Here is a 24,467-nt window from a genome sequence, read left to right on the forward strand (position 1 = left end):
TGGTTGTGGAGTCCGAAGAGGGAGTTTGAAGCAGACCATGGCCCAGAAGCCTGTTTCTGAGCCTGGAGAGTTCCTGTCCGGCCCTTGGCGGGATGTGCTCAGGTTACAAGCAGCATTGAGGTGGTTGAGGGATGGGCTGTATTCCCGACCAGTTGAAAGGGCAGGAGGTCTTCGATGCAGAGGTTGCAGACCTGATAGAAATCGGCCCAGGGACATTTCGCACCACACACAGGACAGTATTGCAAAGACAACCATTCCATCACAGGCAAGGCACTGAATTGCGATCACGAAGTAAACAGACTTGTATTTTTTGAGATGGAGAGCGAGACCCTTTGGCGGTTTGAGGTCTGCCTGATCCCTGCCCAAACAAAGCTGTACACATTGACCCAATGCAAGAAAGGGAGGCCACAATCGAAAACAATACTCAAAGAGGGAGAGGAACCGAGGAGATCTGAAGAAAACACAGCAATGGCATCGCTCTGGAGCTCTGTAACACATCCGAACCCGATGCCGTAAAGAAAACAACCTAACAATGGAGCCGATGACCATGCGCATTACCAACAAGAGGTAGAGTCAAACTACCTCGTGGCTCGAGAAGGCTTCTTCAAACCAACACAACTTGCACATATCCAGGCCAAACACCAGGTGGCAGGAGGATGCACAGCATCTATAGCTACACGATTTAAACATAACAATTCTTTTACAAAATGGCTACATTCATCCAGTGATTTAGTGCTGAAATGTTCATAAACAGTGCAAGTCCTTTTTTTTAAAGAAAAAATACTGCACACAATCATACTCTGTGCATTAATTTGGTGATTATTCTCACATTCTGCACAGAACTAATACTTACCTCCATCTGAACATTAAAAACTCCTCGCTTTTCTTCAATCCTTTCTTTGATGACCGACATGGCTTGGTTTAGGACAGAAAGGCCTTCTGTTCTTTCCAACGTTGTTGTAGTCATCACATATCGAGGAGGAGCGATCAGATTTATCTGTGTCAAACAGAAAGAATTCAAAAACTTTACAACTGTCACAACAAGTCAAAGTACTTTTAATGTATGAGTTGACAAACAAAGCAGGGGATCATTCTTAACATTACATGGCTCTTGGAAAAACCTTTCCAAATTAGGCAAAATGATTACACAGAATTATATATTTCCTGCCCAGAGTGATAAGGCTTTAGTGGTTGGCATTAGAACTTTGGAAAACAAATACTGCTGGTTCTCAAACCTCCCCAGAATAACCACTATATATCCATGAGAAATGCAAGATTACATTTTTACCCAGGCTGTTCACTCTGGTTTGCACTTCCTGATACCATGGTTAGCCCTTCTAGTGGGCATTCCTAGACTGACACTGGGAAATAATTTAGGCATGTGAATCTATGAAATATCTAATGCTGGCGATACAAATGTCTGGTAAAACTATACTGGCTCCAGCATAGTTCTACAGCAGTTTAAGGTCATCAGCCCATGCTGACCCTGTCATGAAAAGAAGGGGGTATTATGAGGAGCAAAACATTTTGGGGAAACCATCTAAATGGCAAGGAGTGGGCATCTTAATTCCTGCATGACAACATTTGTTTTAACTCTTTGTCCAACAGGTTACATAAAAAATTAAACAAAATTAGAAGACTGTTTTACATAGTTCACTAAATGGTGTTTTTCCTCAATGTACTCACAGGCGAACCATACTTATGAGCAAATGTTATTTGTTACAACCCAATGAGTAAGGTACAAGGAGGTCTCCTTTCACACATCTGTTCTCTACACAAACTAAACTCCACATTGGTCTCTGAAGTACCTTCATTACTTTTCAGGAGATTTGTATAGCAATTTAATACAAGACGACTTGTGGTGATATAGACTGCAGCTAAACTACGCACGTGGTTCAAAATCTAACCATAGAAATAAACCTAACAACATGCATGTCAAGGCTGGAAATTCTGAATTCACAATGTTGCCTGGATTTGACATACCTAGCCTTTCCCATTCACTTTTTTCAGGGGAGTGTTGATCTTGGAAGCCTCTCAAGATACATATGTAAATGAAGACCACAAATATGAAAATCACCCAAAAATGAAAATGCAACTTAATTATGATTCCAGTGCTTAGTTTTTGCTCTCCTTAAAAAATGGTTGGGAATTGTCTACACTAGAAAAGGTCACCAGAAAAGGCTGCTGTCACCTTAAATGTTTAGGTCCTTCATGCATGAGCGTCAGACTAGGTCCACATGGCCAACCCATGATTTGTCACCAACACCTCAAACATACAAGGTAGCAGCACAGCAAGTGAACTGAAGGAGTGTTTGGATACATGATGTGAACGAAAGATCAAGGGACAAGAGTACTAGAATAACAAGCAGGGGTATTTTCTTTAGTCATCCTACTATCTCCCTTTCCCCAACTGGTTGAAAATCTGATTTTGCAGCTTTCAATGCTGCAAAGGGGAAAAGAGCACATGTTCAAACAGTCTTCAAGCAAACAAGCATTGAAAAAAAAAAAAAGATTTGACACCGGAAACTAAATCTCTTACAGTAATGTTGGCAGAAAAGGTTGTAGAGGGGCCCATGTTGCTACCCTACCAGTGGCTGCAATGGAAATATCTTTGTAATGGTTCCAGTGCAGTGCCTATTTGGTGGCATGAGTATGAAGGCCAGGGAGTTCAAACCCCTCCAGTCATACGATTTTGAAATGAAGGAGACTCCACACTTAGCAATACTAGATTTAACCACTTTGTCAGGTGAAAGAAAACTTTATGTCACCACAGTTTTGTTCACCACAGTTTTGCCCTTTCCAGAAAAGGAAGACTTCAGAGCTTACAAACTTTAGATGTTTTAAAGTTTCCACAGATGAATAATCACAAGGTCAAAGCTAAAAGGCAGGAAGATTTAACAGAAATGCTGTTAGCTTCATTAGAACTGTCCAAAGGACTTAATTGCGTTTTTGGGAAACAAAGTAGATCTATGCAGAAGCAAGTGCTTGAATCTTGCTAAACCTTCTAGCAGAGGCGATCACCAGCAATGTAGTAGCTTTCAAGTTAACAAATATATGTCGTGCGAGGCAATGGGTTCAAATGGTTTGTGCAAAGGTGGAGGTCAAACAAGTTTTTAATCAAGATTTAAATCCTCCTGAGGAGTAGGATGTTTAAGGAAAGATAGGACTGCACAAGACTGTCAAAAAGCTTACTGTTTTAAAAAAGAAAATATGCTTATGGGGTAAGCTAAGCTACAAAGGCGGACATATAATGCTTGACAGAACAGAAGTTATTCACTTTGCCAGCTAAAAAGGTATTGAAAGACAGAACACTGCCTAGGTAGGAAACCATGGGAGTATGTACATGTCTATCTAAAACCAACAATGAGAATTTTGGCCAAAACGTTTGCTTTTGCAACCCAACAGCATGGTGGTGAGGTTATATTCTGATGGACTAGACAAGTATATGATAACTTGAATAAAGCTATGTGAAGGAGGGGTGAGAGGTGTAAAGAATCAATTTTCGATTCTAGTTCTGAAGATGGAAAACCTCAATAATTTGTTTTGCACGAGAGAAGCAAAGATGCACCAAAATAAGTGTGAGAAAGCCAAGTCCGTCACGTTTAGGTTTCCATAATAAGTCCCAGAAGTTAATGTCTACTACTGCATGGTCCATACATGTCAATAATTTATCTGTGTCTCTAATGGTCCACTCTGAGAGGAAACTTGGTTGGGCCTCTCTATCATAGGTTAAGAAGCATGGGATCACCAACCCACTGTCTCTTCAATCTGGCAGAGTACCTTATAAGCCTGTCAAGGAATTACTCCTCAATATAAAGTTCAGCAGTGCTTTTTTAGGTCAGCAAAGAAGCCCTCCAAGACTAAGATGGGTTAGGCTTGGGAAAGATACACTGCCCTAAGTAGACCCTTCATTTGAATGCTGTGCATTCTGCACAGCATAGAGATAATGAGGGACATCCATCGTCACAGATCAGCTTGGAAAGTGGCCAACAGAGACACATCAGAGGTGATATTGTTGCTGCCATGGGCCGTTGTTGCTGCCAACCCTAGCTGAGATCCCAGCCTACCCTACCAGTCTGTGTAAACCATTCTAGCTGTGGTGTCTCTGAAGACTTGTACAGATTTGGATTTTAGACACTGTAAAAATGGTTGCAGCCTTTGGCAACGAAATTCCATGTCACAATGGGATGGATTCAAGATCATTATGATGCAGTCTTTTGCAACAGACTGAATTTCAGCATGCACCAGCAAAAGCATACCTAGGGATTACAATATTTTGGCTCTAAACATTGCACTCAGCTTTGAGCCATATGCTGCAAAAATCTCATCTCTTGCGAAGAGAAGGACACAAAATAGGTACAAAAGCCCATCAGATCTTGATAACTGAAACAACCATACTGGAGTTGCAAGTGGACCTGACTGCAATCAGTGCAGAGGATGCCGAGGAATATATTCAAACAAACGTAGACTCTGATCTAAATGCAAACAAAAACAGTCAGGATAAACCTCAAGGGAAGGAGACCAGACCTCCCATTCGTGGGTCGAAACAACTGTACTGCGGGCACAAAAAACAGGGAAGACTCATTGAAATCAGCTTCAGAATCTAAAATCTTTATATTCTGAACTGCTTATGTTTTACATGAATTGGGAGCTATTTTAACAACCAATAGCTGAAATCAAAGCTACTGAAACTTTACAAGCTTTTCAATCCTTTCTACTAACTCTCAGCATTAGGTCTTCAGTATTTCTAAGTAGAAAAATAACTTCCCAAAGCAGGTTTATGCAAACAAATCTACCTCTTTGAAAGCCCCTTGAATAAATAAAGAGGAAGTGGTGTCGCATAACCTTGTGGTCAAGTGTCACAACTGCAGACAACCCTAATTGTGATGTAACAGTATATGGACATTTTAAAGAGACTTATCAACTTGTCAAAGGAGGGACAGAGAAATTCCAGAGTCGATTCCAGCAGCTGTGTCTACCTTAAAATCCTTTCATCCGGGCGTGGCCTGGTAAGAATGGCTGCTTGGAAGCTTTAACCCAAGTTTCGTAGTCCCAGGGAGATATCCTGAATAATCCTCCTAGCATGAGCGCTGAAATGCAACATAAATGAGTCTCCTGGACTCTGGCGTCGGAGTACTACGTCCTGATCCCCTTCAACCAGGGAATGTGGAATAGACCACAGAGATATTTACCTCCAAAGTTTTGAGCCACTGCGCGGCTCTAGGGCCACATCGGAGGCTGACATGGCTGCAGCTTCAGGGTTGCAGGCAGAGGCGGAGAGGAGAGGGGGCGGCATTGTACCTTACGTGGACAGCTGGCCAAGTGGTGGCTAGGAGTGGGAGACAAGAAGCCAGCAGAAAGCCGGTTGCGCGCACTATGCAGGGGTGTCATGTGTTGGAAGCCTGCGCAGTTGGGGATTGGTGCGGCTGACACCACCATTGTCAGACTGTCAGAGAGGCAGCGTCTGTTCTGCGTGGTCCTGGCATCAACCTGGGGAAAGGTAAACGGAGTTCCTCAGGGAGTAATTCTAACCCCAGAGGGATGTGGCTGCAGCAGGGGAGATACGGGTGGCGTATGTGCGGTGCAGTGGCGGGGGGTGTCTGCTAGCTGGATTGTGCAGAGTAGAGCGGGAGCAGGCAGTGATAACCGGAGGTGGGAGAGCAGCCCAGGGGACACGAGAAAACGCAGAGTTAAAGGATATGAAATAGTTGATGAGGTCTGGGACGGCTGGGGGCAGTGCCCCCATAGAATAAAATGGGACCAAATCGTGTTCCCACCTGGAGACAACAATCGGGTGACACCTGGGCCCTGCCAGAGAAGGGGAGGGGAGTGTGGAAACCTGCTGAAGAGGACCCCATTGCTTTGTTACAGGCCCTAGGGGGCCCATATACTCCATCAGAAATTGTGGCATTGAACACCATAAAGTGGGGTAGTGACATGTGGAAAGGCCTCATGGGAGTGGCGGATATGGGGAGTGGCGCTGGAAACACGTGGACTGTCTGGAATGGTTGCTGGCGATTGAACAAGCTGTGCTACGGAAATGGACTGGGGGAAACCTGGTTAAGGGTAGCACACACATGATGGATGAGCATTTAGGGGGGAAACTGAATACTGCGTTTGGACGCTACACATTCACTAGCTGCTGAAAGGATAACTGTGGCCCTACAGGGCGCGAGTGGGGGTGTACCGCAAAAAGGATGACAGGAGCACGGGGCCATCTTTGAAAGAGCTGGACACAGCAAGTGTAGGGGGCCTGGGAGACAAAAATGGTGAGGGGTAAAGTAAAAGGGCCAGCAAAGCAACATCATCACCCAGCATGCACAGTCACAGGGACTACAGCAGTGCACTACATGGTAGACGGGAGACCAGGGGTTGAAGCAGGAAATGGAGCCGTCAAGAGCGGTGCTGACAGGGCACCCTCACTATCCTGGAAGGTATGATAGACATGGTGGCCATCTAGGTAAAGCTCCTTTGAGCTGACCTCCACAGGCTATCGGAGAGAGTGATGGTTAATGAACAGTTGATTGGAGACATGGGCCTAGAGGTCACCTCTCAAAGAACAAGTTGCAAAATTGAACGCCACGACAAGGACGCTAGAGGATAGGGTGGAGGACGCCGAGGGTTCCTCCCGTAGTAACAACCTGCAACTAGTGGTATTCCCAGAAAAGGCAGAGGGGAATTTGGCGGAATCCTTCCTAGATAATTGGATCAATACTACCTTCCTACCTAAAAGTCTATCTCGCCCCCCCCCCATGTTTGCAGAAGAGAGGGCGCACAGGGCACTGATGAGGTGCCCCCCGCTGGGGGCCCCATTCTAGGCTCTGAATGTGCAAATTTTCAACTATTGTGACAGGGACTGTATCCTTGAAGCAGCTCGAGAAGCAGGGAAACTGAAGGTCGAAAATCCAGTCCAGGACAATGGGGCTTCCTTCTATACGTGCTGCTGTTCCCAGCCAGACGTAGAGTAGTAGCGCAGGGAAGAACTATGGTTGTAATGGTGGGACAAAGTGTCACTGGGGAAGCAAGGATCCCAGAGACTTTGACCGAGAGCACAGGGAACAGGACGAAGATCTGTCAAATAGAATATGTCAATGGGACAGTCAATGGTGCGGGCTGGCACAGCCTCACAGATTAAGGTCCAGAAGGATGGCATGATCACAGCAGTACAGTTGGAGGAAAATTATCTAGATAATGACTTCAGTAGCAGAGAGGAGAGCACAGTCCCAAATCCATGGGGAATAGCAGACGCAGAGACTGGCTGATGAAGTCGCCATGTGCTTGATGGTATCTTTTTGACTGCTGTCATGGTATATGTGAATATGGAGGAGGGGAAACGAACGTACAGTAAGAGACACAGATGCATATGGTAATGGAAATGGGATGCACAGATAACTAGACATCGGATGTGAATGATGGATAAAATGTGCTGCAACTTCTTGGGTCATGCTGGGGCACCACTCTAGGGTACGGATAGGGCAGCTGGGGTGAGGCCTGGTGTAGCACTCTAGCCCTCACAGGGTGAGGAAAGTGCTGTCACTACTCACCTCTGCACCGTGGAGAAAGTAGTATAGTTTTGCTGCACATTTGTTGGAGACTGTAGGCATTGACGGAAGAACATTCAGTTGGAGCACAGTGGGGTACAGAGAAAGTTCACTTGGGTCTCGTGTACTTAAGATGGTGGACAATTATGATTGTTATGGTTATTGTAAGGTTGTACAGGGTAGGAAGGGGAGGACGGTGGCTATTGTTGTAACTGTTTGAAATACTGTTATGGTACAGATCATGCCAAGCCATGCTCGAATAAGGAGTGCAGGGACACAGGAATGTAGGAGAGGGCAGTATGCCTTCGGGAGGGTGCAAGCCTCCACAAGGGGGTTTGGGGGGCACTGACCACTGGAATGGCACAACACGAAGTTTATATCATGGAATGTCTGAGGTCTAGGCAGCTATGTGAAATGGTATAGGGTACACTCGTACTTATGACGTACTGGGGTGAGCATCACATGCCTCCAGAAAGCGTGCAACACGGAGACTGAAGCGGAAAAATTGAAGAAAACAATTTAGGGGGCAATTGTACATGTCCACTTTCTCTTCGTATGCTCGGGGTTGGCAGTGTGGATGACGCCAGGGGTACCTTTCCAGATAATCTACTTGGAGGTGGATCCGCAGGGGATGTATATCTTGGTGCAGGGCACCCTGGACTGAGTAGATATAACCATTCTCAATATGTACGTGCCCAACGTAGATGATAGAGACCTTTCCCCCAATATGCAATCCTTACTGATGGATAATATGTTGGGCTGACTGCTGCTGGGGAAGGGGAATTCAATTGCGAGCTGGACTTAAATAAGGACAGACAACTTCTGCCACCCACAACCAAACCAGGAATGGGGGCTCGCTGACAAACTATGTATAATTTAGGTAGCAGGTTTGTGTGACAAGAATGTTACCAGACGCATAGAGAGTATACCTGTTACTTGGCCATGCATGATACCTTAGCAGGGTGGATTGGGCTCTGGGCACAGCCAAGTGTGAGGGTGATAGTACACAAGGTGGTCTATCTGGGTAGATTTCTCTCAGATCACTCCCCCTGAACAGTAGAGTGGAAACCAGGCTAGTAGTGGTGGGAGATGCTGGAGCATGCAGACTCTTTAATGGATGCTCTGTTCTGGCAAGTTCTGGGTGCAAAAATTGCGGACTACCTGGAGGAAAACTGGGGTGCAGCGACCAGTAGGGGCACAGAGCGGGAAGCGGTAAAAGATGACATCAGAGGGGAATGTATGGGCAAGGTATGTGGAACATATGTAGGCAGCTGCAGGCGGCACTAAGAGACCTGGACAAAGTCATGCAACAGGACTATCGACAAAGGTTACAAAGAAAGAGGGGGAAATAGTCCCAGCAGAATGCTAGATAGGCTGTTTAGATGGGAGACGGACCAAACCCCCATAGTAAAGTTGCATCGTCGAGATGGGACTGGAGCCACAGCCCAACGACTGATAAACTACATGCTGAGGGACCATTTGCAAGACCTATATGCAGAGGTTGAGGCGGCGTATTTATCAGTGAAATCAGAATACCTGGAAAGAACAGATCTCCCTAGACTGACGCCTAGCTCACTGGAAAAACTGGACGCAGACATCACCCCGGAAGAAGTTAGGGATGCGATAGCAAAACAAAATGGGGGCCAGTCTCCAGCGGTAGGGGCTTACCAGTAGAGTTTTATCAGGCGTACGCAGAGCCGTTAGTGGGTCTGTTGTTAGAGGTGTACAATGAGGCAATGGGGCACAGTAAACTGCCCCAGACTCTCAGGGATGGAGTTGTATGTATAGTCTTAAGCCTGGGGACGATGCAACAGACCCGTCCTCCTACAGGTCCCTGACTATGCTTAATGTGGATGCGAAGGTCTTATGCAGGGTCCTCACAGAAAGATTGGCAGCTGTGGTTTGAACATTGTTGCACAAGGACCAATGTGGTTTTATACCAGGGGGGAGCACTGCTCTTAACCTGCACAGGCTTGTGCACATATTACATGCTGCGAGGGGCAGTGACAGAGACCTGGAGCTGGTGTCTGTAGATATAACAAAGGCGTGGAGTGGAGCTACTTGCAGATGAGTAGAAGAACATGGGGTTAGGCCCGCGCTTCTGTCAATGGCAAATATATAGTACACCAGAGTGCACAGTTGGGGAATTGTATCCAATGACTGGAGGTGCGGAAGGGTATGAAGCAAGACTGCCTGCTCTCACCACTTTTATTTGCCTTGGCGATTGAACCACTGGCAGCGAGACCCCAGAGAGTTAAGGGGAACACACCTCATATCCTTATATGTCGACAAAGTATTGTTCTAATTACAGCATCCAACAGAGACAGTGCCACAGATGCTATAGCAACTGGATCCTTTGGGGAAGTGGCGGATCTATGTGTTAACAGATGGAAGTCGCTATTGTTCTCTTTGGGGGCTTTGAATGATGTGCCCAAGATGGAACTGGCTCCACTGGGGCTTCGCTGGGAAAGGACATCATGGTGGTACATAGTTTAGAGGATCAGCGATGATTCTGTATAGACCCACTAATGGCTGGACTAACTAGATCAGTTCGGTTCTAAAATACATTGCCGCTCTCTACGATGGCGAGAGTGATGGTGGCAAAAATGGTTTTCCTCCCTTGGTGTTTATACATTCTGCAGAATGTTCCTTACATGTTGCCGTGCAATCTGTTTCAGACACTGGGCAGCCTTATGACTTCATTGGTGTGGGCTGGGAAGAGAAGCCTTGTAGCACTAATAGAGCTCAAGTGGGATCTGCAAAAGGTGGGGGTTGGGCCTCCCAGATCTGGAGTTGTATTATTATGCATCCAAATGACAATATGTCGCCCACTGGGCCTCAGGGACAACTGGGAGAAGCAGCTCCTCCGTGGCACTCCCAGGGAGTGCTCATTGATGGAGTTGCTTATTCTTGGGGCACATGTACCACCAGATACTCCCTATTTGGTTCCACAGATGGTGGAAATATGGGAACAAGTGATCACAAGGGTGTTTAAAAGGCCACTGTTTGCAAGGGAACTGGATGTGTGGACGCTACTCCCGTTTAGATGTATCAATGAGTACATGTCCATGGTGAGCTGCGCAACACTGGGTGACCTATAACCGGGGAGGTATTCCTGACGTTTGCAGAGGCACAGCAGGCATTGGAGGGCAGTTGCTCCAATATGCTAAAATGCTAAACTGATTAATACTGCACAAAAAATTTGGACGGACTTCCCAAACGCCCCAAAGGTGGCAAACACCATGCATTTGTTACTAATGACTGGAACGACAAGACACATGGGGACACATCTGTATAGGACATTGCAGGAGGACAGGGTGAGGAAGGAGTCGTTGCTTGACGGGCCTGGAGGGAGACTCTGCTATACCCCTCAGACTGGGAAGCGATGTGCGAACTGGTTGACTGTACCCTGCAACGTTAGATTTAAATTTGCACACTTTCACTACTTACACCGCACATACTTAACAACAATCAAACTCAGCAGGATGTATGTGGGTAGAGGGCCGATATGTGCCGTGGATGGGGCCACATACTTTGATCTGGAATGGGACTCCCCGAGCATACATTGTTATTGGCAGCAGGTGACGAAGCGACTAGAGGAGGTGACTGCGCTTGTCCTTGAGGCGTCCCCACAGGTGTGCTTGCTGGGAATAACTAAGAAACCCAAGGGAGGTGAGATACCATGGAAGTCCCTACAACTGGACCTGTTATTGGCAAAAAGAAAGGGGGGGCATTTAGTGGATAAGCCCCACGGAGCCCTCCATCAAGCTATGGCACAAGGACTTGGCAGACTGAGCCGTTGTGAAGGACGTCAACATGAAAAATACTCAAAGGGACGACAAACTAGAGGAGGGTTTAGAAACTTGGGCTGCACTGATGGAGAAGATGCGCTTGCGATGGGAATGGGTGGAGCCCACAAAGGCCCCAGAATTGCCATGACCCCCAAGAGCAAGACATGGGGAGCACAGGGGAGGCGAGGATCAATGCCAGCATGCAGTGACTGAGGGAGGCCGAGAGGAAAAACATGAGGGAAATGCACAGGAGGCGCGGGTGGGGAGAGGGTACGTCTGTGCGATGGAGGTTAGCCAAGACTGACCTGAATATATTGATGGGCACCCTTCTGGAGAGGAGGAACTACAGGAAGGACTAAGAATGGTTCTGTTGCTAATGGCTTAGAGTTTGTTTGCTGTGAAAAGATAAGTTACAGTCATACTTGGTGGAAAACTGCTTATATGTATGTGTTTTTGATGTAAAACCATGTTGTGCTCAGTGAAGGGTATTGTCTGCCAAATGACTAATAAAAATACATTTCATCAAAAATCCTTTTATCCTGTTCAGTTGCATACTTAGGCAGAAACTCTCCACTGTGAAACATTTCATAATGGATCTGGTTTGAAACACTCATCCGTGACCAAAGGGTCTAGCAAACGAGATGCCTTCCCTTTAATAACGTGTGAACAGGTAGGCAGGTAGATGGAGCCCGAGGTGATACTCTCACTAATACCAAACACATATCTAGCGGTTACACCTGTGTCAAATACTTCATACTTAGTTTAAAACAGACTGCATCAAATTATGAACTACAGGGTTACTCCTAGTAATATTCACTTCAATCTTTTCCAGTCAAATTTCAGAGCAAGATGCGCAAGATTGGATGCAGGGTCCCAAACAGTAATCAAACACTTTCTACAAAGAACTTCTTGATGCATCCTACACACTGCTTGAACTCCATCATGAAATCGTTACCAATGGGCAAACAGAAAATATGTAAAAATCTACACTTTAATATAAGCAATTTAAGACCGCAAAAACCACACAAAAAGAAAGCAGCTCTGGCTAATATGGTCTGTGCATCCTGCAGAGAAGGCGTAACACACTAGAAAGCTATATGGTGTCTGCGGGTGGACGAGGCATCCGGCTTGCAGATGTTGGCTTGCAGAGACATTTGTGCTTGTTGGGCTAAAAAACATAATTTCAGAGAAGCTTTGTCCAATCAAGCGTATTGGCAGAAATCACAACTAGGTGGCACGAAGTGTGAGCAGGACGACACAGTAAATAAGGCTGAGTGGGTTTGTGTACACCTCAATGAAGCGGGTGCAAATAGGTATATGTCCAAGGGTTAAGTTACGACAAATAAGTCACTGGCTCTGCACTCCATGCGGAAACATGTCGGCATTTGAATGTCTGTACCTGGAGGTGTACAGGCCAAGCCCAGGGCTGTGGAGGTGTAGTCTATCACAGAAACAGCAGAATGGTTGCTTTGCTTACCTTTATGGGCATGTTTTCAGTGGAACAGCTCAGTCCTGCTTTCAGTGCCTCTTTTACAGCATCGATTCCTTCATAGCCATAGCAGGCAACTTCAATGTCTAGAAACGCAAATTGAGATTTCATATGTTGCAACAGTTGCAGTCAATGTCAAGGCAAAGTCTAACCATTACATTTCACTTGAATTGCAGGAGAACATGACATTTCATAGGAGTTTCAGGAAAACAATTATTGGAGACTGAAAAAAATATGAAAAACGATAAATGGTTGAGATGACCTTTCGGCAGCAGTACTCCAAACCCCACAGAAATTCCAGGGGCCAACAAAAAGAGGAGGTACTCAGCATTGAAGGAAACTGTAGTGCGAGACTTGGGACTGCAAAAATAAAATCCCAAAACTCAGAGACCAACTGCCAAGCATAAACAAATGCTTCTAAGATGCAAACAGCACTTTAATAGCAGGAGTACCCCCTTACAGCCTAGTGTGTCAACTTCGCCAAAATCGTTCAATAGTCAGGAAAAAACACGTGCCAGGCCAAACTAAAACCGAGCCTTGCCCTTCGCTGGAGCTTTCTTACACAATACCATATCCATGGACCCCTCAGCTTAAAGATTAGGGGATTACTCACTCCTATGATGTAGCTTTCACATGTCAAGGAAGTATTCACCAACATACTTTAGGATCATACCTTCCTGGCCTCTGCAGCAGCATTGTAGTTCACTGAAAAAAGACTGTGTTAACACTTTGCACAACTTCAAGCTAAAAAGAGCATTTGGTGCAGCAAGTTGAAAATGCATCAAAATCCAGGCTAAAAGACCCTAACAACATGGATGCCACCAGCATATAACATGATCCTTGCTGTTGAGCCAAGCTATGTAACAAGTAATATTTTTAACAGAGGAACGAAGCTAAAAATATTGAGGACACAGAATTGTACAATGGCTGCTCCGCAGCACAAAGGAGGCATTGCTCAGGTTGACGAGTAATGTTATTTTCTTCCTTGACAAACAGTAAAATTGTTATTCTGAAATGCACAAAACGTACAAAATGAAGCTAATTCTGAAGTATATGGATCATGTTTGCGAAGTCTGACAAAATAAATGGAAGTCAACAAGATCTAAACATTCGCCATACATTCATCAGCCTCAAAACTGCTGCTCTTAATTTTGTTAATATTTATCCCACTAAAATCATCTTGGTTAGAATTAAACACCGTTTCCAATATGCAGCCCAATTTCACATAGTTTCATGTGTCAAGGTATCAAATAGTACCATCTGACCGAGAACTGTTATGTTTTTGCCCATCAACAACAATCGATTGCTTGACGGATCAAAAAGGACTTGAGAATATATATTTTTTTAAATGTGAGGAAGTTTCACTGACTGTGGAATTTTCTTGCGAGTTTGATCTGCTGTAAATCAGAGAGATCTTCGCCAAAGAGCTCTGAACATTGGTTTATGGCGCAATCTTTGGGAATTTTACAAAAGCATGTTTTGGACATCAGGCAGAATCCGGACTCAGTACTACAACAAAGGAGCCTGTGTTTCTATTTATAACCCTATTCGTCATCGCACCCACGGCCTCTGGAGTAAGCAATCTGTGCAACAAAGTGCATTTGTGAATTCATTGTTCACCTGCAGGTAGTTTTAAGCACAGGAATGCAGCCCACACAAAGCTCATTTAACTGGAAACTACATTTTATTAATCTATGGAAATACCCCGGAAGTAGGACAGTATTTAATGAATGTTGTTCAAAAGAAAAGAAAAAAAAAAAACGTCCAAGTGACCCAAGGAGATAAAAATGTATATAAAATGGACTGAATTACTAGATTAAAACATTCTTCATGAGAACATGACCCAATCCACAGCCCTTTAACCCCGGAAAAAACACAGTCGCAAAAGCTGTCCTTTGGTAAATTAACGCATAAAAACGTCCACTTCTTGGTCCAAACAAGGGATTAAAAGTGTCTTAGAATAGTTCCCCTTTTTAAGTGGATTATTGCAAATGCACCTCTCAAAACAATACCAAACTAAAAACTCAATACGTGATCTATCCTTAAGTGATGAGTGGTGTATGTTAGTGTTTGATTGGCACACTTCACATGCCACAGTTTGAGAATACACTGCAAACAACCCGAGTGATCAGGGATCTTAGTTTTCCTTACTACACAAAATAAGTTCAAGTACTGCAAGTTTTCCATTTGAACAGGGAGGCACATTGTCCATAAGTGGCACATCTGGAAGAAGACAGTGCATTGATAGGATGAGGACGTCCCAGGGATCTATTTTATGCAAAATAGCCAGAACAAGTAAAAGGAAAGAGTAAAATGGATATTGGAAACAAATCTCCTTAGGAGCATCACTTATGAGGGGAAAAATAGTCTTTGTAGAGTAGAGGCAATTAAGACGGTCACAAACATATCAGTTAGTTCTCAATGCCATTTCCAGGGCACAGGTTTTGTTGTTTTTTCAGTTTATTAAGTATGTTGTTTTCAAATCCAGCAGCAGTCATTTTTTGTCTGCCGTTTGCAAAACCTTTTGGTTTGACTTAAATTATAAATATGTGACATACTCTTGACAAACGTTAGCGCATTTTATATCCCGAATGAACCTGTAAAATACTGAATGTTAACTTACCAGTGGTTTTAGGTTTGATGCTTACATTTTATTGAAGTATGTATGCTGCTATTTTTGCACAAGAACTTTTTGAATTTGAGGGAAGAGCTTCTACCCACCTTGGTTTGCACAAATCATCAATGCACTTTGTTCATGTGTTCCATTCTAGACCTAATCACTGCACTTTTACACGTTGATGCTATTGATAAGAATCTGTATTGTATTTTATCTGACAGCCATACATTTGAACTCTTTGTTTTACAAATGTTTTATGGATCTTGTAGCCGAAATAAACAGATTGGTCGAAAATCCCCGTTTAGTATGTTATTATTATATTTATAATTTCAGTCAGTCAACCAGTCCTCTTCATCCACTGGTCTGTTGTGTTATTCACATTTTTAATTCTGCCCTTCACAGCACACAGCATGGGGAATGGGTCAGCCCACTCCGGCCATAACTTCACTGAGCGCCAACATTCTGCTTTTCACTAGGAGTACGCAGGAACACAAGCAGTTCCCTTCTGTTGCAGAGGCTACTAAGACTACGACAAAGTGTGCTTTTTTCGACTAAAAAATACATTTGCTTTTAGCCAATCTATTTGTTGTGTGTATTAGAGGGTCCGGTGCTCCCCTGCCCCCACCCCCAAAAAAAGTCAGAAAAGCAGCAACAACAAAGGCAAAACACTGACAACCAATGTCAGACCTTTTGGCTTTGCCAGTGCTTGTTTTCTGAATTCACGTAAACTGACGCGGTGAAGGTTCAAAAAGTGAAAGTGAGTAAAGATAGGCTATTTAGGTTTTATTTTCTGTGCTATCTTGATTCCAACAGCCAGCCTGAGCCCTGCACAGCAGACTCGGCCCCCTTCCTCCCCCCCCCCCGGGCGGTCACAAAGCCGGAAATGAGTCAGCTGGGAGGATGCCACCTCCAGCGTCCGCCTGTGAAACACCCTGGAAGGCTAAACCATTTGAACAAATCACTTTCGGCTGCCTGCATGATCGCTAACTCGGCTGCATTAGGAGCTAGGCTGCCAGCTTCTCAGCACATATTCAGCATACACGTTGGTGCGTGTCACCACCCCACCGCTGCTGGGGAAATCCGGCTTCCAGCTCGGAGATGGAGCTACCAACAAACCTTGGAAACCGTGCAGGGCCCCCAGCTGCGAGGCTCGCGGCGTCTCCTGCAGTGACTGACAGCGATGCACATCAGTCTCATTCATGTCACCATATTTACTTCTCATGGGGGCGTCTTGGGCAGAAGGCATCAAGCCAGAGGCTCTAGGATTTCATTTTCGGTGGCCTAATAATCCGAATTAGTGGCATTCATCTCTACCATTCTGCCTGTTGGTGAACATGCCCATGTAGAATATCGTTCAGCTCTTTCTAGCACAGAACATGACAGGCAGAGCAATGACCAAAGGCAGAGACCACTGACCGGTCCTGTGTCACCCTCCATCCTGCCTGGAGCCGTGCTTGGCGACCCCCCCGAGATAGGACTACTGCCTGGTTCAGTGGCACGCACCATACTGTCCCTCTGGCGTAACAAAGGCGCCCGCAGCCCCATAGCTCCACCCCCACCCACCACAAGCACTGTACTCTGTCCTCGGAGCTCCTGCATGAGACCGGAGCAGGGAATCCTCTCTCTATGTACTGTGCAGGCCCCCTCCCCCCCCACCTCATGTTTCGTTATGCCACTGTCCCGTCCGGCAGCTCTCTGGAGCCGTCCGACACAGCTTGGAGAGGCCTCGAGACAGGGCTACTGCCTGGTTGATTGCCACTGTCCATCCTGCCCGGCAGTTGTCTTGAGCTGTCTGACCCTGTAAGCTCCTGCTTGGAGAGGCCCTGGGACGGGACTAGTGACTGGTTCAGTGGCACTGTCCATCCTGCCAGTCAGCTGTCTCGAGCCGTCCGACACTGTAAGCTCCTGCTTGGAGAGGCCCTGGAATGGGACTACTGACTGGTTCAGTGCCATCCTCCACCCTGCCCGGCAGCTGTCTGGAGCCGTCCGACACTGCAAGCTCCTGCTTGGAGAGGCCCTGGGACGGGACTAGTGACTGGTTCAGTGGCACTGTCCATCCTGCCAGTCAGCTGTCTCGAGCCGTCCGACACTGTAAGCTCCTGCTTGGAGAGGCCCTGGAATGGGACTACTGACTGGTTCAGTTCCATCCTCCACCCTGCCCGGCAGCTGTCTGGAGCCGTCCGACACTGTGACTGGTTCAGTGCCATCCTCCACCCTGCCCGGCAGCTGTCTGGAGCCGTCCGACACTGTAAGCTCCTGCTTGGAGAGGCCCTGGGATGGGACTAATGACTGGTTCAGTGGCACCCTCCACCCTGCCCGGCAGCTGTCTGGAACCGTCCGACACTGTAAGCTCCTGCTTGGAGAGGCCCTGGGACGGAACTGACTGGTTCATTACCACTGTCCATCCTGCCCGGCAGTTGTCTTGAGCTGTCTGACCCTGTATGCTTCTGCTTGGAGAGGCCCTGGGATGGGACTAGTGACTGGTTCAGTGCCACCCGCACCCTGCCCGGAAGCTGTCTGGAGCCGTCCAACACCGAGCTCCTGCTTGGCAAGGCCCTGGGATGGGACTACTGACTGGTTCAGTGCCACTGTCCATCCTGCCCGGCAGCTGTCTGGAACCGTCCGACACTGTAAGCTCCTGCTTGGAGAGGCCCTGGGACGGGACTACTGACTGGTTCAGTGTTGTGGCTCTATTTTCTTTGAAAGGCTCCAAGGCAGAATCCACTTCATCGCCAATCAGGCATGAGCAATCAAAATGTAAATACATGAGAGACCTGTACATCTTTAGAAAATTATGTAGAGCACAACCACGCATAGAAGTGGAGTTCTAACCACCCTTCCCAGACAATCAGTAATAACGAGGCCAGCACAAATTAGGTATTTGGTCGCATTTTTACTATCCTGAATTGCTTGAGCCAGTGAGGCCCTGCGGTCTGCCAAGACCAACAGCAAGATCTCACTGGCATGGGTGTATCCGTCCAATTATAGTTGTAATTTTATTAATATAGCACTTCTACCCCTAACGAGGAGTTGAATTGCTTTTTGGCGAGTAGCATGCTACTCCAGGACCCAAAAGGATTAGTGGTGGATTAGTATAGGGGAATACAAGTACAGTATTAGTGTAGGGAGATATGATTTCATTTGAGCGGACGTGAGTCTGTTAGTTGGACTGAATAGAATAATGGCGCTATAGAGGAGGGAAGAATCCAGAAGTGTTAATTGGGAGACCATAGTAGTAAGATGAGGTTTGGGATGAATAAAGGAGAGATGGAGGAAGGAAGCGTCTGTAGAAAGGGATTGGGGGGGGGATCATAGTAATAAAATGGTTTTTTTGGATGACTTAAAGGAGAGTTAAATGAGAGAGAATTTAGTAGCGCTGTTTGGGGGATCATAGTAGAAAACTGAGGTTTGCGGTGAGCCAGGAGCAGTGGAGGAGGAGTCTAGGAAGGGTTATTTTGGAGATCACAGTAGTAGAATGAGTTTGAGACGAGTCAGAGAGTGGAGATAAATGATAGACTGATAGATGTATAGGGTGATGGTGAGACAGAGTACAGCTGTCGAGAGAGTAATTTTTTCCCCCCCTCTTAAGGGTTTGAAAAATCTACTCGACCACTCGCTATGGCGAGCCCTAATTGACCAGGTCGAGCTATTTTTAGGACTTGCGCGCCCTGTCTGGCGAGTTGACAAAGAACAGGTGTTCTATTCAGTCAGAAAGTGGAGATGCCTTTAAATCTTGTTCTTATGTCACATTTGCTCTGTGCTCACAGACAGAGGTAAAAAAAAAAGTCAGATTTTCTTACAATTAATTTTATTTCTGAATGCCGAATTCCAGGACTTTGTAAGGCGAACTATGTGCCTGCTGTTTAGAGTGTTAAATACAAGGATATAGGGTGTCACACAACATTTAAATGACTAAGTCAACTGTACAAACATTTCAAAATCTATTTCAGCATTTGTGAAAAAAATCAATTTTTGTATTTGGGTGATGAAAGAAATATCTTAATAGGATGAAAACAAATCAGAATCCTTTGTGTTGATGTGCAAAGGATTGGTTTTCTGAAATTGTTAATACACTATATAGTTTTATCAGTAAAGATGCAAGCTAGTGGAAAGGATTTTGGACATTTCTTGGAGATTTACTATGTGTAGATGACAATATGCTACCACATCATGATTTAGTAATGTATTTATTCAAAGTAAGTGTTTAAACAAACTGAGAAACACTCCTGCCCTGATGGCAATGTTATTAGTAAACTAAAAGCAAGTCCTGGGTCCCCTATATGTGGGTTAGATTCTTGTGATACTTGCAGCAAACTTTAGTCTACTTAATCAAACAAAAGTTTTTATTTGTACTGCAGAAATGCAGAGCTCACATATTTGAAGGTGCAATCATATGTGAGAATGAAGAAAAAGGCAACTCTGTAAACTTTTTGCCTAGGATCACACAATTTGAAACCCGTTTACGGGTCAAATACATTACAGTTAGGTTTAGTGGATTATATACGTTTCTCAACCAGTAGGTCTAGTAACATTTTTATAATTTTTCGAGGCCTGCCTCTTGTACAGTAGGACTAAAGCAATAAATATATAGATACATGATTATATAGTAAGGGAATATGTGTGTTAGGAATATCATATTTTGAGATTTAAGTCATAGCGCATAAACACAGACTTTTAAGAGCAGCAGTACTTGAAGTTTATTTGTGTGCTTTTATAACATTATTTTATCTTTCCTCAATATTTCAATAGTGAAATGCTTGCAGATAAATAGTTAAGATAATATTTACCTATTGCGATAGATAAATATATATAATGCACTAACTGTAGGAGGCTGGACTGGCTTGTAGTGAGTACCAAGGGGTACTTGCACCTTGCACCAGGCCCAGTTATCCCTTATTAGTGTATAGGGTGTCTAGCAGCTTAGGCTGATAGATAATGGTAGCTTAGCAGAGCAGTTTAGGCTGAACTAGGAGACGTGTGAAGCTACTACAGTACCACTTAGTGTCATATGCACAATATCATAAGAAAACACAATACACAGTTATACTAAAAATAAAGGTACTTTATTTTTATGACAATATGCCAAAGTATCTTAGAGTGTACCCTCAGTGAGAGGATAGGAAATATACACAAGATATATATACACAATAGCAAAAATATGCAGTATAGTCTTAGAAAACAGTGCAAACAATGTATAGTTACAAAAGGATGCAATGGGGAAACATAGGGATAGGGGCAACACAAACCATATACTCCAAAAGTGGAATGTGAACCACGAATGGACCCCAAACCTATGTGACCTTGTAGAGGGTCGCTGGGACTATCAGAAAATAGTGAGAGTTAGAAAAATAACCCTCCCCAAGACCCTGAAAAGTGAGTGCAAAGTGCACCAAAGTTCCCCTAAGGACAAAATAGTCGTGTTAGAGGGAGAATGCAAGGAAAACACAAATCAGCAATGCAACAACGATGGATTCCTGACTGAAGGTACCTGTGGAACAAGGGGACCAAGTCCAAAAGTCACAAGCAGCTCGGAGATGGGCAGATGCCCAAGAAATGCCAGCGGTTGGTGCAAAGAAGCTCTTACTAGGCTGAAGAACTGTGAATACTGCAGGAACGACAAGGGCTAGAGACTTCCCCTTTGGAGGATGGATCCCTCACGCCTTGGAGAGTCGTGCAGAAGTGTTTTCCCGCCGGATGGACGCCAACAAGCCTTGCTACACGCAAATCGTGCGTTTGGCGTTTTTGGACACTGCTGGGGCCCAGGAGGGACCAGGAGGTCGCAAATTGGACCTGCAGAGAGAGGGGACGTCGAGCAAGACAAAGAGCCCTCACTGAAGCAGGTAGCACCCGGAGAAGTGCCAGAAACAGGCACTACGAGGATGCGTGAAACGGTGCTCGCCGAAGTTGCACAAAGGAGTCCCACGTCGCCGGAGACCAACTTAGAAAGTCGTGCAATGCAGGTTAGAGTGCCGTGGACCCAGGCTTGGCTGTGCACACAGGATTTCCGCCGGAAGTGCACAGGGGCCGGAGAAGCTTGCAAAGTCGCGGTTCCCAGCAATGCAGCCCAGCGAGGTGAGGCAAGGACTTACCTCCACCAAACTTGGGCTGAAGAGTCACTGGACTGTGGGGGTCACTTGGACGGTGTCGCTGGATTCGAGGGACCTCGCTCGTCGTGCTGAGAGGAGACCCAAGGGACCGGAGATGCAGCTTTTTGGTGCCTGCGGTTGCAGGGGGAAGATTCCGTCGACCCACGGGAGATTTCTTCGGAGCTTCTGGTGCAGAGAGGAGGCAGACTACCCCCACAGCATGCACAAGCAGGAAAACAGTCGAGAAGGCGGCAGGATCAGCATTACAGAGTTGCAGTAGTCGTCTTTGCTACTATGTTGCAGGTTTGCAGGCTTCCAGCGCGGTCAGCGGTCGATTCCTTATCAGAAGGTGAAGAGGGAGATGCAGAGGAACTCGGCTGAGCTCATGCATTCGTTATCTAAAGTTTCCCCAGAGACAGAGACCCTAAATAGCCAGAAAAGAGGGTTTGGCTACCTAGGAGAGAGGAAAGGCTACTAACACCTGAAGGAGCCTATCAGCAGGAGTCTCTGACGTCACCTGGTGGCACTGGCCACTCAGAGCAGTCCAGTGTGCCAGCAGCACCTCTGTTTCCAAGATGGCAGAGGTCTGGAGCACACTGGAGGAGCTCTGGACACCTCCCAGGGGAGGTGCAGGTCAGGGGAGTGGTCACTCCCCTTTCCTTTGTCCAGTTTCGTGCCAGAGCAGGGGCTAAGGGGTCCCTGAACCGGTGTAGACTGGCTTATGCAGAATTGGGCACATCTGTGCCCAACAAAGCATTTCCAGAGGCTGGGGGAGGCTACTCCTCCCCTGCCTTCACACCATTTTCCAAAGGGAGCGGGTGTCACACCCTCTCTCAGAGGAAGTTCTTTGTTCTGCCATCCTGGGCCAGGCCTGGCTGGACCCCAGGAGGGCAGCTGCCTGTCTGAGGGGTTGGCAGCAGCAGCAGCTGCAGTGAAACCCCAGGAAGGGCAGTCTGGCAGTACCAGGGTCTGTGCTACAGACCACTGGGATCATGGAATTGTACCAACAATGCCAGGATGGCATAGAGGGGGCAATTCCATGATCATAGACATGTTACATGGCCATATTCGGAGTTACCATGGTGAAGCTACATATAGGTAGTGACCTATATGTAGTGCACACGTGTAATGGTGTCCCGCACTCACAAAGTTCAGTGAATTGGCTCTGAACAATGTGGGGGCACCTTGGCTAGTGCCAGGGTGCCCTCACACTAAGTAACTTTGCACCTAACCTTTACCAAGTAAAGGTTAGACATATAGGTGACTTATAAGTTACTTAAGTGCAGTGTAAAATGGCTGTGAAATAACGTGGACGTTATTTCACTCAGGCTGCAGTGGCAGGCCTGTGTAAGAATTGTCAGAGCTCCCTATGGGTGGCAAAAGAATTGCTGCAGCCCATAGGGATCTCCTGGAACCCCAATACCCTGGGTACCTCAGTACCATATACTAGGGAATTATAAGGGTGTTCCAGTAAGCCAATGTAAATTGGTAAAATTGGTCACTAGCCTGTTAGTGACAATTTGAAAGTAACGAGAGAGCATAACCACTGAGGTTCTGGTTAGCAGAGCCTCAGTGAGACAGTTAGGCACCACACAGGGAACATATACATGCACACCTATGAGCACTGGGGCCCTGTGTGACAGGGTCCCAGTGACACATACATATAGGCCACAAACCTATGAGCACTGGGGTCCTGACCAGCAGGATCCCAGTGACACATAACAAACATACTGAAAACATAGTGTTTTCACTATGAGCACTGAGGCCTGGCTATCAGGATCCCAGTGAGACAGTGAAAACAGTGACAAACACCCTGACATACACTCACAAACAGGCCAAAAGTGGGGGTAACAAGGCTAGAAAGAGGCTACCTTCTCACACAACCCCCCCCCAAACGAAGGACAATAAGGCTAACCTTGGCCAGTTGAGACTTTATTGTCTAAGTGGTGATAAGTAGAGAGTAGCTCTGCAATAGACTGGTTACTCCCTTTATCATCCACTATATGGTTACTTCCCTGTGGGGATGTAAACCACCCTGTTTGAAGTTTTTTAGCTAAGCAACAATGTGAAGATGTATTTTCAGAGTTTCTATCAGTAAGTTTTAGTTTAGAGCAGTGGGAATTGTCCACTGAACCTATTTGTAGTGATGGAAATGCCAGACAGGGATGCTGTCTCAGAAAAGCCATAGCTGGGCAAAAACTTTGTCCATCTGGCTGGAAGAGAGAACAGGGATGCTGTTTCTCTTGAGTTGGAGCAGGGCAGGGATGCTGTCCTATGAGCTCCACACTAGGGCAGGGATGCTGTCCTAAGTGTTGTGAGGTAGTGCAGGGTTTCTGCACTAAAGTTTCTCTGGGAGGGCTGGAGGGATACTCCATGTTAACTAAAATGGTGCTGTTTTTCTCACCAATGTTAGTTATCCCACAGAGAGGTACTTCCACCTCAGGGAGTCCAGCTTTGCCAGCTGATGATTCCCTTGGAACAGGTGCCACCCCAGGAGAGGTTTCTCCCACCACAGGAATGGTATCCTGAATGGTAGGGTGGTTAGGGGATACTGTGATACCCTTTTTACCTGTTGATGGAGAGGGATCCTGAGTTTTCAGGCCTTCTCTCCTTTGCTTTTTCATTTCACTTGAAATGAGAGGGAACAATTCCTCAGGGATGCCCAGCATGGCTGCATGGGCATAAAACTCTACATCAGCCCAACCTGAGGCCTCTAGGTCATTACCTAAGAGACAGTCTACAGGTAAGCTAGGTGATACCACCACCTGCTTAGGGCCAGTAACTCCACCCCAACTAAACTGAATTATAGCTAAGGGAAGAAACTTAGTGGAGTTATGGACATCAATAATCTTATACTGTTGTCCAATGATGTGTTGTTCAGGAGGCACTAGGTTTTCAGTCACCAAAGTGAAACTGGCACCTGTGTCCCTGTAGGCCAAGGCC

The 24,467-nt window shown here is 46.0% G+C and overlaps 1 protein-coding gene across 1 annotated transcript in view; it reads right to left on the reverse strand.

The window, feature by feature from the left end:
* The window catches only part of EIF2S1 (eukaryotic translation initiation factor 2 subunit alpha), a 102,111-nt gene that overhangs the window by 24,061 nt on the left and 53,583 nt on the right, over positions 1–24,467 (reverse strand). Inside the window, exons 6-7 of the mRNA XM_069208877.1 lie at positions 12,810–12,907; positions 854–997 (exon numbers count right to left, since the gene is read on the reverse strand). Of these exons, the coding sequence (XP_069064978.1) occupies positions 854–997; positions 12,810–12,907 (242 nt within the window). The remainder of the gene's footprint in view (positions 1–853; positions 998–12,809; positions 12,908–24,467) is intronic.

This window comes from Pleurodeles waltl, chromosome 9, assembly GCF_031143425.1.
Source record: "Pleurodeles waltl isolate 20211129_DDA chromosome 9, aPleWal1.hap1.20221129, whole genome shotgun sequence".
Lineage (NCBI taxonomy): Eukaryota > Metazoa > Chordata > Amphibia > Caudata > Salamandridae > Pleurodeles > Pleurodeles waltl.